We start from the raw sequence: 16,032 nt of genomic DNA on the forward strand, positions 1-16,032 counted from the left end.
GACTGTTAGAAAAGATAAAGTCACGTTGGACATCAAATGGAAGCTTTTAATCTTAAGGTACCGTTTTTTTTTCAAAAACATCCCCAGATGAGAAAAGAAAGTCCTCTGAGACAACTGTAAACCCCGAGGACTTTCAGAAATTTTTTGAAAAAATCGATTTTTGAATTTTGGTATATTCTGATAGCTCATGAAACAAGGATTTCAAAAATGTATAACATGTTACCTTTTTAATCAGTGGATAGTGAAATAATTGGGTTTTAAGTTTTTGAAATCGGGAAAAATCGGGGAAAATCGGGGAAATATTGTCCCTTCTAATCCCTTTCAAATGACCAAATTCGGATGAAATTGCTCTAAATTGCAGATTTCGAGTGTTTGATATGAGCTTAATAATATCCTTGAATTTTTTCTTGTTTCTTTTAAATCTAAATTTGAAATCGGGGAAATCCGGATTACACAATGAATCCAGCGTTAGTCTCTGAACGCCCCAGCTAAATTTCGACGCCCTGCCGGGCTGGCGCACCCTAATAGCCCTATATATTGCTGACTCTGCGCAAACATAACGCGCCAAAAAGAAGAGTATAAGGGGGGGACAGTGACCTAACAGACAACAGAGACTGAACTGAGAGATGAGGGAAAGGAACAAACTGATTATTTTAACCGGTGAGTGATCATAAGATAACACTTTTTTGCTTCTCTATAAGTCTATAAGTATAAGTTAGTAAGTCATAAGTTGTTGATCATCATATCAACCTCATGTATATTTTTTTAAATTATTAACAAAGTCAAGTCGAAGAACCAAAACAATTAATCTGTCAATGAGAAAACTTGAATGAAAATATTATATAAAGCTTTCAGCTAAAGTTTTTTTTCTTTATAAACTTTATAGGTGTATATGATGGTGGCGTGAACAGTGATACATAGGAGAAGGAGAACGAGGTTGTACAATGATTAAAACTCCAATGCGCAGTGTCCCAGTCCAAAAGAAAATTATGCACAATCTTGTTGGATTTCCTACTTTATATTTGTAAATGGAAACAATATTGACAAAATTAATGTGACGGAGAATGATATACAATATGACAGTCACAATCATCAACAAAAGCTAATAGGAGGCTGGAAGTCACAACACGTGGTAGTCTGGAAATATTGAAGTAGTGATGAGATTACAGGATTATCTATCAAATAATACAGAAATGGATTAATTTTGAAATGTTTGCTACTCATAGAAAGTAGAAAAACATAAATTGTTGATAGCCGAACTGATATTTTCTTAGACTTTACTTTCATGAAAATTGAATTGTGGAGATTTGGTACTATTCACCTGTCAATGCCCCCTGACTTACTATGGAAGGATGGGACGGAGAAATTCTAGAAAAATTGATACATTGGTACATTGGAAAAACAAAGACTAATGAATATTTGAGTAAAAACTCCTCCAAATATTTTTTGTGTGCACTAAAGGGATTCCGACACAAAAAAAAGAAACTTTGTCAGGGCATAGCTATCATGAAAAGCATTTGGAAAATTGTTAATCAGTGATTCTATCCAAAGATATTAACATATTAACATAAATATTATACTTCCACTTTCAAGTCTTAGCACCTTACCCTAGAACAATCTTTGTGCCAAGTCTTAGCACCTTTTCCTAGAACAATCTTTGTGCCATTAATTCATTCATTCCTGCTTAGCATCTACTTATCTCTTGCATTATTTCTGAGGTTTACTCAATAATAGGAAGGAGTTTTATTTTATTTTATTTTGTATATCAATAAAAATTTTTACTTAGTACATTAATTCATTTTTCATATCACTTTTCTTATTAAGTACTATAGCCTTAGTCCCTTTGTTTAACTCTTGCTCTAGTATTTATATTCTTTCCCTTAATTTTAATAAAACTTGTACACTATAACAATAATATTTATTTTAAATTTTATATGTGGCGAATATGGGCTCACGCCTAATGCTACTTAATTAAATAGATAGATAGATCCAAAGTTCCAAATTTCAGACATCTGCACTCTGTGGAAGCCATATAAAAATGAAAAAAATTTGAATTGGGAAAACTTCTATTCATTACAGTTAGTCACCAAACTAAAATAATTGAAGGATACCTGTAGTTTAACTAAATAATTTTAGTATGATTGACCACTGGGCGCATGACATTTAGAGGATTTGTATACCTTAAAAAGCCATTTATATATTGATTTTAAGGATACCAGAAAGTTTGAAATCAAATTTTGAAATTATCATTTCAATATGGCTTCCACAGAGTGCAGATGTCTTGAATTTGGAACTTTGGATGTCAATATCTTAGGATAGATTCGCCGTTGATAACTTTTTTCAAATGTTTTTCATTATAGCTTTTAATGGATTAAGTTTCATTTTTATGCAGGAATCCCTTTAATTTCCACAAAACGGAGCAAATTTTATACTCGCAAAAAATAAGAATGTTTTTAAGTATATTTCCCCTTCAACTCTGAGAATATTATTTTTTTTTTATAAAAACTGACATTTTCTTTCAGTTTCTTGCTCATATAAATTGAATTTGTCATTATGTCTAACAATCAAGTTTTTTATATCTTTGGGATTTGCACTAAAGAGAGTTTACCATCAAAATAACTAATTATTAGAATCTTTTGGAACTTAGGGCAAATTGAGACAAAATAAAATCCCTTTAGGAACAGTAAAAACATTATTTAGTCTAGTCATTAAAATCTTATTTTGTTTATGCTTGACTTATTCTGAAATTATCCTAATAGGAAAGTTGCCAACGACCATAGACCAACAACACATACTGTCAAATCATTTATAGATAAGAAAACTTTAGGTTAAGACATTACTTTTTTTTTGTTACCTCTTAAGACTAGTAAACCTCGTAGTAAACTATTCAGAGTATATAAACATCCCCACATTGTTTATGTTATTACTATATATTCAGAAAGCGTTTAAAAATATCCATAGTATATTCATTGTAATCATGCATCATATCTACTTGTGCTGTGTGTGAAATTAATTCAAGGTTGTTAGGTACTAGTCAAAATCCTCCTAAGCTCTCTTCTTTCAAAAATTTGATGAAAAATTGCAAATCAGGAGCACTTTGTACTGATTGCATCATGAATACATTTCTCTTTCATAAGTATAACGCTTATAAGCATACACAGGCTCAGGTTTTGGTGACAAAGGGGTAGGCACCTAATTATAAAAAAGAAACATGTAACAAATTAAATTATAAAAAAACACTACTCGACTTCATCCACTTTTTGATCAAAATATTTGGCATTAACTGCTGACCTCTTTGTTTACATTGTTTTGATGGACCATTGCGTTTCAATTGAATGTTGTTCATTTTTCAACCATCATTGGACACCCAATTAGGTAAAAAAAGTTAGCGACGGCCCAACTGCTTACGGGGTATGATTTTAAGACAAAAAGGTAGCTGATTTATTTTTTAACATTATCAGGGGCGCTGACATTAGATAATTTCACGGTGATGAACTCAACCAAAGTTCGAATGACACTGTCTGGATGTTAGAAATAAATTGCATTCTCAGAGAGTATATTTATGTTGTTTGGCAGGTCGATTTGTTAAAATTGTCTCCACAAATCTTAAACTATAACATAAAAAAGATTTAATTGATACACTAGGAAATTTCCCACAAATATTAATTTAATTTAATAAAACTTTTTCTGGTTTCTAGTCCTGTTGTGTCATCTTTTTCATCTACCCTATTGTCCAACAAAAATTTAGTCATCTCAGTCTCAAGCCAGTTCTTATTTTGTCCACTTTGAGCCTCGTTGTTCTTACAAAAAAAAGTGTAATATTAGAAGGGCTCAATTTTAAGATTTTTTCCCAGTCCACACCTCTAGACCTCTATTTACCAATTGCTGTAATACTTTTTTCCTAAAAATACTATTTTTTTCTTCATTATTTTAGATTTTTGTATATTGTAGTCTTTGTAGGGGGGGGGGATGGGGAACTATTTGCCTTATCTTTACTTTATAAATAGATAGATGTGTGTCCCAAAGAAAATATTTCAAATCATAATCGAATGACACGGTAAATGTCTAGAATTCCTACCCTAAGTGACATAACGAATACCCTATGACACCATTATCCGATACAGAATAAAGTGTGTAATGAATATAAATTTGAGGTCAAGAATAGAACGAAATATTACTTTTAATGCTATGTTTATGTTTATGTCATATCATGAAGAACAATTGAAATGTCCTATGGTTATAAAATATAATGTTTTACAAATGTCAGGTTTAATCAAAACTACTAATTTAAATATTATCATCGTATACCTTAGGGTTTTGTCCATAATCCTCTAAATCAAGTTCCCACCAAAATTTTCCCTCGTCTGCCAAAGTTTAATTGTTTTTTGATTTGCCATTTCTACGCCACCTAGAGGTTTAAATTTTTAGCATCCGCCAAACTATATTCGCGCCAAATTTAAATTATTGAAACAAAAGAAACTAGTTTGCTCAGCTTTCCTTCTAGGTGCGCGAACGAGCAATATACCCTTTTTTAGAAAAATATATATATTTAAATACGAAAAAAGTATACAGCTCTATTTAAAATATCGAGCACTACCAAGAAAGAAGATTCTCTTCATTATTTAAAAATAGTATATAAAATTAATATGAAAAATAGCAGTATAACTAATCTAATGGACCAATCAGAATCAAACTCATTTACTATCGCTGTCAGGATCAAAATCACCTTTTCGAAATTTGAATAGATTATTCTGATTTAAATTCTGCTTGCGTCAGCATATATGCAATGCAAAGAATACAATATAATATTCCTATTTATGACCTTGATAGAAGCGTGTATAAACTGTAAATACAAACTTGGCAAAAAACAATCGCTTAACATGAAATAATAGTATAATTTGAAAAAAGAAATATAGACTAATTTAACGAGTACAACAAGAGCACGAAAGAAAGAATTTTTCTTGACTTTAGTGAAACTATCATAGCTTAATTAATGAATCACCTACCTAAATAATGTGAAATATTGAGCGATGTTAAAACCTATTGTCCTCGTAAGCTCAGGATGATACGATTTGACGTCGCTCAATATTTTACGTTATTGCCCTCAAAAACACTTAGTATAGGCCCATAATATAAAGAGACGATACAAAGGAAGCCAGTCTATAGAGACCCTCATTTTATAAATTTTTAGTACTTTTGCAGGATTAAATCTATTTACAAAACTTCCTATTCTGTAAATGCCGTTAAAAATTGTACTGCAGCTGAGGGTAGGTGATAGAGGTCATTGTCGTATAATAATTTAACCACGTAAAATTCTGCCTTACTTCGTTTTTTCCGAATTATGCAGTTCCACGTCAACGATTGTTTCCTGCCAAGTTTATATTCACGGTTTTTAATCTTCTCCAAGAAAATACCTTCAATTTTCCGAGGGTATACGTCAGTTAACAAGAATAACCAAAACGAGTCTTGGTGAGAGGGGTCCGCGTATACTGGGACGATCATCCCCTTTTTAATAGCACCTTTGGAGAGTTCTAAAATCGAAATTGCAAAAGTAAATTAGATAAAAGCCATTTCCTGAAATCGATAACGTTCAATTTGTATAGATGATTTCGTTTGTTTCCTTTTTATTCACTTTAGGAACATAACACATAGGGTAAAAGCTTTTACAATGTGAAACTTTCTCAGTGAATCAAAAAGTTTCAACACAATTTTTCATTTTTGTGTACCGGGTGACCCAAAAAAAGTTTAAGTGTTTGGTGGCAACGTGGAGCCACCCAAATGGTTTTCTGATTAATTTTTATTTTCATTAGAAATTCTATTATATTAGATAGAGGAAAGCCCAACTTAAATTTTGAGCTGTAACTTTCCAATTTGGTTCAGAATTTACGAAGTTATAAACTTTTAAAGTAAAAAATACTTTAAAAAGGGTTATCAAATTAGGCATACTTTAATGCTTTCAGAGAAGTTTTTTTTGAAAAGTAAAGCTTTTAACTTCATGAAATACTGAACCAATTTCAAAAATTTATACCTCAAATTTTAACTTAGGCTTTCCTCTATCAATAGAATAAAAAAAAAACATAACGAAGTTTCAACTACAAAACTCTTTTGAAAAAAAATTATTTCATAGTTACTACTAAACACCCTAAATTTCTACCTGGTGCCATAAATCATGGAACTATATGAGTTTTTCAAAACAAAACGCATCATAGCCGAAATCATCTATTTATTGTACTGTTTTTTTCGTTCCCTGATATAATACGACAAGAAGAATGTTCTCACCTATGACACCTTCAACAATATTTGAAGCTTCGACACGGCTTGAACCTAAAAAGAAAGTTTCTTTGTTAAAACAGGTAAAAACACATCAATCCGTCTAGCAGTTGCAAGTTGTAATATTGCAAATTAGATACTCGCTTAATAATTGGTATTCCCTCCTAATTAGGCTAGAATCTGTAGTAAATTCAAACATAAATTTGTTACAATTGTCAGAGTAATATTATTTTAAGTTCGATCAAGACGGACGTCAATTTAAGTTTAAATTAAAAAAAGGGCTGTTGCGAACAAATCCTTTGGGAGTTTTATAGACGAGAAAGATAGAAATGGTGTGGCGTCAAGATCAAGCTTTAAGATATTTTGGATGAACGAATACAACAACAAATTTCGTAACAGAACAATATAGATAAGTTTATCCAATTCCAACCAATTCGTTCTAACATTCCTTACCTTGGGTACTTAATTCGGTTTGAGTGGGGCACTGCACTTCTTCAATAGTACTTTCTGCTGACACTGAAATAAAATCAAATCAATACATTGTAGATGAAAAATTGAGCAAGAAAATGGGTTGCTCTAAATTTTAATAAACGCTTAACGTCATAATGAAAGACGGGTTAGTAGAAATTAATTAGCATTATAAAAAAACGAGCAGTATTTGAATTTGCTAAAATTTTGTATTTTTTATAGAAAATTTATTGACTTGACACATAGAGGTGAAGATTTTTTCGGCTATCAAAAACCAGAGAACACATTTAACTTACCAATCACATTTTGCGTGGTTTCGCCGGTTTCATTTGGCACACAACGTTGGGGTACATCAGAGTCTGATAAACAAGCAGATTTATAGCCTTTAAATTTTCATAAGCTAAGCAAATAGTTTGTAACGGTATCATTTTTAACGCATCAGAAGGCTCTTAAAAAAGATAACTTTATTTTAAAACTAAAAGTAATGGTAAAACGACGAATCTGAACAGTGCAGGATTTCATTTCGTACCTTCGAACAAAAGAGTCACCGTTGTCATCGCGTTATTTTCGTCGGACATTCCTGATTAATAAATAAAAGCAAGTTTACAAAAAAGAACAGTTCTCCAAAGGCAAATCTAACAATGATTATTACTTAATACCCAAAGCATCACGGTTCACGATTACGTTTGTCCTATTAGCAAAAGGATCGAAAAAATGCGAGAAATAACTAAGCTCGGTTGAAAAAGCAACACACTTATGTCGAATTTTTTTCCAACAAAAAGGGAAGAACTTACTTTCAGTACCAGGACCAACAGTTTTGGAGGGTGTTTCAACAACGTCAGATGGTGCTTCAACCTCACTAGAAGGTGTTTCAACATTGTCCGATAATGTTTCAGCCTCATCAGAAGGTGTTGTAACCACAGATTGAGATTTACGATAATCTAAAAAAACATCGGTGAAAATAAGTTTAAGGCTGAAACAAACAAAATCTTTTAAGGGAAAACAGATGCTGTTAGATAGTGAAAAGTATACCTTTATATGCCATCTTTAATGTCTCCTTGATAACATCACCAAAAACAACATTATTCTCCACCACCAGGCTTTCCATAAAATGAGTGGCAAAGCCAGGAGTCGCATATCCATCGACATGGACCCTTTGCTCGCCACTCAAATAAAGCACAACGCAATGGCTGTTACACCTCTTGTTTAGGGTATTTAACTAGAGATAAGAAGAGAAACACGCTGAGAATAACATTTTTAGTTATGAAATTATTTAAAAAATTTCAAAGAATCAAGCTCATTTACTATCTATCTATAAAACCTTTAAAAGTTTACTGTATTATTGGCTATACTAAGGAGGTAAATAATGAAAAAGAACAAAAAAGGACCCATTCATTTGCAAAGTTTCTAGGCTATTTTTTCTAAACAGCAAAAGGTTCAACAAAAAATATTTTAACTTACTCTTTTTCTGATAATATTTTTTTGTTGGCACAGGTCAACTTTTCCTTTTGGGATGTCATCCATTGTTGTGGTTGTCAATTTTGATTGCTGCATTCCACAGAGACTGCACTTCTTACATGCGTTACTGGGCATGGGCTCTCTGCAATGTTGACAACACTGGAAAAGAATGCCATAAAAATATTTAACAAGTTTTGAAATTACTACCATGATATCGAGGGTTCGACTCCTTTTACCCCTTTGGAATTTATTGAATTATGGATACACACATTTTGCTGTAAGACAGCCTTATATTGAAAGATCAAATTAGAGAACTGAAAATCTTGCTATATATCCTAACTTAAGAGAATACATTCACAAAAGAATCTTTCTCACCTTGTTTTGCTTTTTGCCACAAGAACCACATTTCTGGCAGGCATTAATGTTCAGCGGTTCTTTACAGTGTTGACAAGACTAGATGAAAGGAAAAGAGGTGACAGTTAGAACTAAAATAATATAAAGTATTTATATCTTTATATCTCTATCTGAGAAAAAATTACAGGAAATCGTGAATTGAGAAAAATTTTAACTTCAAATCTTAAAAGAATGTTCACATTAATAAAAGAGGTTCAAAATTATTTTCCTATATAGAAATGGCTAGCATTCTAAGATCAAGCCGTATCATTTTACCTTGTTTAATTTCTGCTTTTTTAAAGACGATCCACCTTGATCAACACCTTCCAAATTTACTGTACAACTATCTAAAAAGTAAAATTAATAACCTTCTGTAAACATTATTTCTATATGAATCAACTAGCCACATGATATACACGGTCAGCAAACGATGTCATACCTCAGGATGCAAGCCTATTTTGCAATCTGTGGATCTGTAGACAGGAGTTTCATTATTATCAGTTAGGGTCAGGGTCAGGGTTGGAGTTGGAGAAGTCGTTTGCCAACCACTCTACACAAGGGTTATTTTTTATCAAAAGTTTTACAAACAAATTGTGAACAATTTGAGCTTCATTCAAAGCTTCATCTTTTATTAAGGGTACTCGATTAACTTTCGACCGTTTTAAATTTTCCTTACTTTGAAATTCAAAACTTACATTCCAAGTCAAAATGTTTTGTAAAGTCTCCCAGTCAATTGTCCAACGTCGAATTGTCCAATGTTAAAGTCATCGTGATTTTAGTAATTGATGTCATGTCATGTCATGTCATGTCATGTCAGTTAGTTAGTTAGATTGTTAATCGGTCAGTAATTTGTACAAGTAAATTATTGAATTACTGTATTTACTTGTAGCTGAAAAAAGGTTGAAAAATATTTTACTGAAACATAATGGGTGTCATTGGACCCTTCAAAGCCCATCTTAAAACCTCCCTTCTCAATATTATGTAAAAAACTCACCCTTTCGTCCTTCTCTTCAAAAAAGGGCCTGATTCATTTTTATTAAGGTCTCTCAATAATGTTTTAAAAATGATTATTATAACTAATTATACCCTTCTTTAATGTACAAAAAGTAACATGTAGATTCTTAAAGGAGTTTAGGGGAAAGAATTGGAAAGCAAGACATTCTTGTATTTCTCCGATATCGGCTTATGGTTAGATTTTAAGAAGAAGAACATCACATTAAAAACAATGATGTATACCTTTAACTGATGATGGTTGGTTTTCTTTCAAGGTTCTCTTGTTAGTTGTTCCTGACAAATATAAAATACATCATAAATAACCTAAAAAAGAATTTCAAATTTGTATAAGTTACTCCTCAATTTAATTGAATCATCTACATTTGTACTCAAAGTTTAAAACCAGTTTCTTTCACACATCGTTTGATTTTTATATTTAAAACAAGTCTTTACTTTACTTGAAATACTTAATCAAAAAGAAACTTCAAAAAAAAATTATTGAAAGAAATATATCTTTCTTTTACTCCTTTTTATTTGGGAATTTCTAGGTTGTAAGTGAGAGATCAGGAAGAAAAACAAGGAATTTTAAAGGCACATTTTTATGGCCTCAGAAAAATAAACAACAAAATAAGGCTATTTTCATCTTATTTTCTGGTTACAGAGCATGGTTTAGGTGTGTTTGCAGAATCAAACTGCAGTTTTTGATTGGTTGAAAGTCACAGTTTGTAGGCTTTACTCGTCCAAGCAAATACAGAAACTCCATAAACCTAGCGGTCATTCAACCTAATGATCAATCAACCTAACGATCCATCGACCCAACAATCCATCAACCAATCTATCAACCAACCTATCCACCAACCACCAATCATCAACCTACCAATTCATCGCAAACCAATCTGTCAACCTACAAACCCATCAATCTACCAATCCATCAACCATCTAATTTGCTGACCTACCAATCAATCAACCTACCGACCCATCAACCTACCAACCAATCAACCTACCGACCCATCAACCTACCGACCCATCAACCTACCAACCCATAAACCTAACCAGTGCATAACAAAGTGCAACATTCGCCTTACATGTTCAATTCCACAATAATTTATAATTGTAATTTCGGTCAGTCGAGGGTTCATCATATTCCGAGATTGGAAACTAGACAAAACTAAAAAACAGGGGCGTTAATAATGTATGTAATATTAATTCATAATTTATTTATCTTCAATTCTTACGAATACAAAATTGGCTTTGTTGCTTCTATACCAAGAGATTGGGTAACTTGCATCAGTGGAGGCTAACATGCATAGCCCTCAAATAAAAACCTGGCTGGTCATTAAAATACAACTATGCAGCTCCGCTCGCAGCTTTACTCTACCATTTTTGTTTTGATTTAACTTTGTTTTTTAATGAACAGCCAGGTCATTTATTTGAGGGCTATGCATGTTAGCCTGTATTTTGACTTCACGGTACTTATCCCCGGATGGTTTCAGTTGTTTAGAAGTATGACAAAGCATAATTCCAAAATGCCCGTCCACCCAATTCACTCAATCATTTTAAATTTACTTTAATTATCCTATGATTTCTAAAAAAATTAAAACTTTTAATTCATAATTATATAAAAAAATAAAAAAGTTTGATGCTTCAGTGAAATATTTCAATAAATTCCTACTTTTCAATTTTCAGTGGGCATTTATCTAGCGCTTTGATTATCGCACTACTAAACGATCAAACAACCTCACGATTTATCCACCTAGTGATCTATCCACTAGCCAATCTGTTGACCTACCAATCCATCGACCTACCAACTCGTTGACCGATCCATTCATCTATCCCACCCACCAATTCATTGAGCAACCATCATTCCCCCGCCGACCTATCAATCCAAACGATCCATTGGCCTATCCATCAACTAACAAACCCATATACCTACCAATCCTGCAATCCATTGAGAATTCGTCAACCAAAAACAATTAGTTGACCTACCTTCTTCGTTGACCTACTAAATTCATCAACCAACCAATCCGCTGACCTATACCCAATCCATTGACTACCAATCCCTTAACCAACCAATCCATTGGCCTGCCAGCCAACTAAACAGACGATCTCAATCGAACAGAATCGACGGTCGAACCAGTCGAACCAAATCGAATGCAATCGACCGATTGAAATTCGATTGTCGAACGCAATCGAATCTCAATCGAATATTACCGCAATTTTCAGATTTGATTGATATATATTCGATTGCGTTCAATTGATGTTCGATTGCGTTCGATCGTCGATTCATTGACCCCCGGATAGTTCATCGCATAATTTCTACGGGAAATCGAAAGTAATTTCATTGGGCTTGTGATGTTTGAGAGCTTGGATGTTGGGAAGCTGCAAGAATAAAGCCAGACAATCTCAATCGAACGGAATCGACGATCGAACCAGTCAAACAACAATCGAACCAATCGAATATTACCCAGAATTTTGACGTTCGATTGAGATTCAATTGCGTTCGACAATCGAATTTCAATCGGTTGATTGCGTTCGATTTGGTTCGACTGGTTCGACCGTCGATTCCGTTTGATTGAGATCGTCTGGAACTAACCAATACGTCAACCAACCAATTTGTCGACCTATTGATCCATCAACCTAACGATGATCAATCGACCTACAACAATGATCTCCATATCATAATGACCAATCCATATCATCCTGCTAACTAGCGCACTAGCACTAGCTAAAGCTGATCCATATTATTAGATATCCATATTATTATATCGATTGGTGGATGATATCAGATGTCCAGATAATTATATACCCACTGATTGATGATCCTTCTGTGATGAAATTTGAAAAAAATAAAACAAACAAACCTTTTTCTTGCTTATTAGAATCCATAACGAGATAACTAGCAATGTGTGTTTGTCAATTTGGATATAAGAGCACAGTCGATTGGCACTGAATGAAGTATGAGCAGAATACAGGGAAATCTTACGCAACTAGGATACCATTATTAAAGCGCAAACTAAATGAGGAGGAGTGAGCGCAAGGCGGCGGACACGGCACTTAAAAATCACGGATAATCATTGATTTAAGACTCTTGCGAAATTAATGATTATCGTTGATTTAACGGTGATAACGGGTTGTGACATCAGTAGTGTGCAAATTAATGGAATCAATACTGAGGAAACATATCATGAAGCACCTTTCTGATCATAATCTTTTATCGAACAAACAATATGGCTTCATTAACAACCGTTCAACCGTGACACAGCTTTTGTACTATCTGGATAAATGTTATGAGAGCATCTCTAAAGGAAACGTTGTTGATAGTGTCTACTTCAATTTTGCGAAGGCTTTCGACACTGTACCCCACCGTCGACTATGCAAGAAACTATCAGCATATGGCATCAACGGTTCAATCTTAAAATGGATAACGTCATTTCTAACAGGTCGAACTCAATCAGTAAAAGTGAACCAGTCCTTCTCGACTACAGACCCTGTAGTGAGTGGTATTCCACAGGGTAGTGTACTGGGACCATTGCTGTTCGTGCTATACATCAATGATCTTCCTGAAAAGGTCATCTCATTGATCCTACTGTTTGCTGATGATACCAAAATCTTCAAAGAAGTCAATTGCATCGAAGACTCTGTTTCCATTCAGAATGATATAGACACACTTGTAGAATGGTCGAAAGACTGGCTATTACTATTCCATCCTGAAAAGTGTCATGTTCTGACGCTAGGAAAGTTTGGAAACATCAAACATGCTCATCCATATTCCCTAGATGGACGCCAATTGGAACACGTCTTTGAAGAAAAAGATCTTGGAATCCTCATTGACTCAGAACTTACATTTGAAGAACACATTGCAAAGCAAGTCAAAAAAGCAAACGCGATACTTGGCATAATCAATCGAGGATTTGTAAATATGAGTACAAGTACATTTAAAACATTGTATTGTGCGTTTGTTCGCCCGCATCTGGAGTACGCTCAGTCAGTATGGTCTCCGTTTCTACGTAAACACGTAAATCTGATTGAAGGAGTTCAAAGACGGGCAACAAAACTTGTTCAAAAATGTCGTGATATGTCTTATGAAGAACGATTGCGTGAATTAGATCTTCCTACGCTCGAGTTTAGAAGACACTTTTGTGACATGGTCCAAATTTACAAGCACATCAACTATTACGAAAAAGATACCATCCCAAACAAGATAGCCCGTCGAACGCGACCAAACAGAAGGCACAACTTTGAGATGATTCCAAACTTTGGAAGCGATGGACTCCGTGGTGTACAAACGAATTCCTTCTTTTATCGAACTATACCAACCTGGAATAAATTGCCAAAAGATGTCGCTGAGGCAAAGACAGTCAAAGTCTTCAAAGAAAGACTCAACACTGCATGGAGTAAACACCCGAAAAGATTCAACACAAGACAATTGTAAAATACGTATAATCACGATCAGTTCCAGATGCCCTCGTGGCCTAGAACTTTGTTACATTATAATAATAAATAATAATCATCATAAGACGGCAAAAAAAAAATCCGATTTCCCGATCTCACTTTGATTTCTAAACTTTCTTCCTTCCGATCGGGTTAACTTTTTGGGTACTTTTAGCGTGCGTTGTTTTCATAAAGTGGTGTTTCAAGATGGCGGCTCAAGCGATAAGTCAGATGTGATAAGTCAGTGTTGTACCAAAGTATTTCCAGTGTAAAATCTGTTGCAAGCTTCTATTTATGTCATTTATTTTTTTAACTCGGCAAATCAAACACATGATTTTCATCAAGTGGATTCTTTTTCTACATCTTTTGAAGGTTTAAAGCCGTTTGCTCAAGTTTTTGTTTATGTTGAATTTTCTGATACTTTTTATTGCTGCTTTTTATTAGTTTTTGCAATAAAAACATATTTTTCTTGTTTGCCTCTAGGTGGGATTGATGGTGTTATAATGTTGTTGGAATTTGATAAAGTTTACAAAAGTACAGCTACTGTCTAAATTTGTTAAAGACTGGATGCAACCGTGCTTTTTTGGACTTGGTTTGGACGTGTTTGATAAGGCGAATCGCAAAAATTGTTTGGTTCCCGTCATTTCTACTTTAAAAAGTCGGGGTCATTCGGTCGGTCGGTCAAAAATATTTTTCTTTTAAAAAGCAGCTACATCCTGTTGAAAGGGAATCCATGGGCATGTGGACTGATCCGAATTAAGAAATTGAGAAACCGTGGATAAACTGGTTTTCGGTTTACTCTCCATTAGCATGCGGCTCGCTACTTCGATTTGAAAACTTGTAAACACAGAGCGTGCAGAGGTCGACAGTGGAAATCCAGCAAAGCAGCGAGAAAGCTTTTCGACTCTCCAACTCTACCTGCTGACCGTAAACCAGGGTCGGTCAGATGACGGGAACCAAATGATGACATTACATCTCCTATTATTGGACTTGCAAAATTATGACAAATGGTCTTTGGAATTTGATCAATTATATTAATATTAATGTATACAGTTCTTGTTGAAATTGATCAAACTATTTTTCACGCAGTTCCGGACGCAGATTGTGTTTTTCTAACCTTTTCTAACCTTGGCGCACGTTTTGACTGAATGATGGAATAGAATGAATGGCGATAACAGTTTATACATCTCTTATCAGACTTGCAGAAAGCGGACTGCAGAAAGTTATGAAAAATGGTTTCTAGAATTTAATGAATTATACCGTCAAGTTACACAACATGCACACTCTCGTCACAACTTGCAAAGTCATAACAAACAGATCCATCTGGTCTTCATTTAACATTGTTTTAAAGTTAAAAAAACACTGCCAGTGCTTGGCACAGAAGAGAGGACTCCCAGTTGAAATTAATTGCTACTCCGCTGCCCTGTTGAATTTATTTATTATGGTTGTGTGTTTATTCCGCCAAGGCGGTAAAGCGATCGCCCAAATTCATAGACCAATCAAAAGGGAGTTTAAAGCAAAATGGGGGAAAAATGAGCTTCCCTGCATAGTTATGAATTTTAAGTTTTGCTTTCGATTATCATTTGCGACCAGCAAAGTCTTCAAGATGGTTGTGTGCATGTTGTGTAACTTGACGGTACTAAACTACAAAATTTATTTACGAAGACTGGATGTAAATTATGTTTTTCTGGGCTTGCCAAATTTTGGCTTTGACTGAATAGCAGTCAGTTTTTACGTACCTCATTGGCCTTGCAGACAACTGACAAATGGTTTCTGTAATTTGACCAAGTCTACCAAAATACAGTTCCTGTTGAAATGTTATAAATATGAACTACGTTTTGCAAAGATTTTGATGCAAGTTGTGTTTTTCTGGAGTTTGCGCTTTGTAGCTTGTTAGTTTAAAGTGTTCTTGGAGTTTTATCAAGTAAAACAAAAAGTACAGTTTCTATGTATATTTGATGGATATCTTTATTTTGGTTCTGACGTTTTGGCAATTTTCTTATTTATTTCTAGATAACA

At 33.9% G+C, this 16,032-nt stretch overlaps 1 protein-coding gene and 1 long non-coding RNA gene across 2 annotated transcripts; one reads left to right on the forward strand and one right to left on the reverse strand.

Moving 5' to 3' along the window:
• Positions 1 to 162: 162 nt before the first annotated feature.
• On the forward strand, positions 163 to 4,050 carry LOC136813546 (uncharacterized). The gene is made up of 2 exons (XR_010847492.1): positions 163 to 660; positions 887 to 4,050. It is a non-coding gene; the product is annotated as an uncharacterized lncRNA (long non-coding RNA).
• Positions 4,051 to 4,174: 124 nt separating this feature from the next.
• LOC136813545 (uncharacterized) lies at positions 4,175 to 12,695 on the reverse strand. Its single transcript, XM_067070059.1, has 12 exons — positions 12,444 to 12,695; positions 9,826 to 9,876; positions 8,866 to 8,936; positions 8,572 to 8,649; positions 8,200 to 8,355; positions 7,771 to 7,957; positions 7,533 to 7,679; positions 7,268 to 7,318; positions 7,035 to 7,097; positions 6,724 to 6,786; positions 6,280 to 6,324; positions 4,175 to 5,531 (listed from the first exon to the last, which is right to left on the reverse strand). Exons 1-12 carry the CDS (start codon positions 12,466 to 12,468, stop codon positions 5,227 to 5,229), a joined length of 1,242 nt encoding a protein of 413 aa, XP_066926160.1. The 5' UTR covers positions 12,469 to 12,695; the 3' UTR covers positions 4,175 to 5,226.
• Between the last annotated feature and the right edge of the window lie 3,337 nt (positions 12,696 to 16,032).

This window comes from Clytia hemisphaerica, unplaced genomic scaffold, assembly GCF_902728285.1.
Source record: "Clytia hemisphaerica strain Z4C2 unplaced genomic scaffold, Clytia hemisphaerica genome assembly, whole genome shotgun sequence".
Lineage (NCBI taxonomy): Eukaryota > Metazoa > Cnidaria > Hydrozoa > Leptothecata > Clytiidae > Clytia > Clytia hemisphaerica.

Bases quoted from the DNA above. Each gene is read 5' to 3' on its own strand.
- LOC136813545 (XM_067070059.1), bottom strand. From the start codon at position 12,468: ATGGATTCTAATAAGCAAGAAAAAG. The intron at 8,937-9,825 runs GTATACATCATT...TTTACTTTTTAG, and splicing joins CCAACCATCATCAGTTAAAG to ATAGTTGTACAGTAAATTTG. The intron at 6,325-6,723 runs GTAAGGAATGTT...CTTTCTTTTTAG, and splicing joins AACCGAATTAAGTACCCAAG to GTTCAAGCCGTGTCGAAGCT.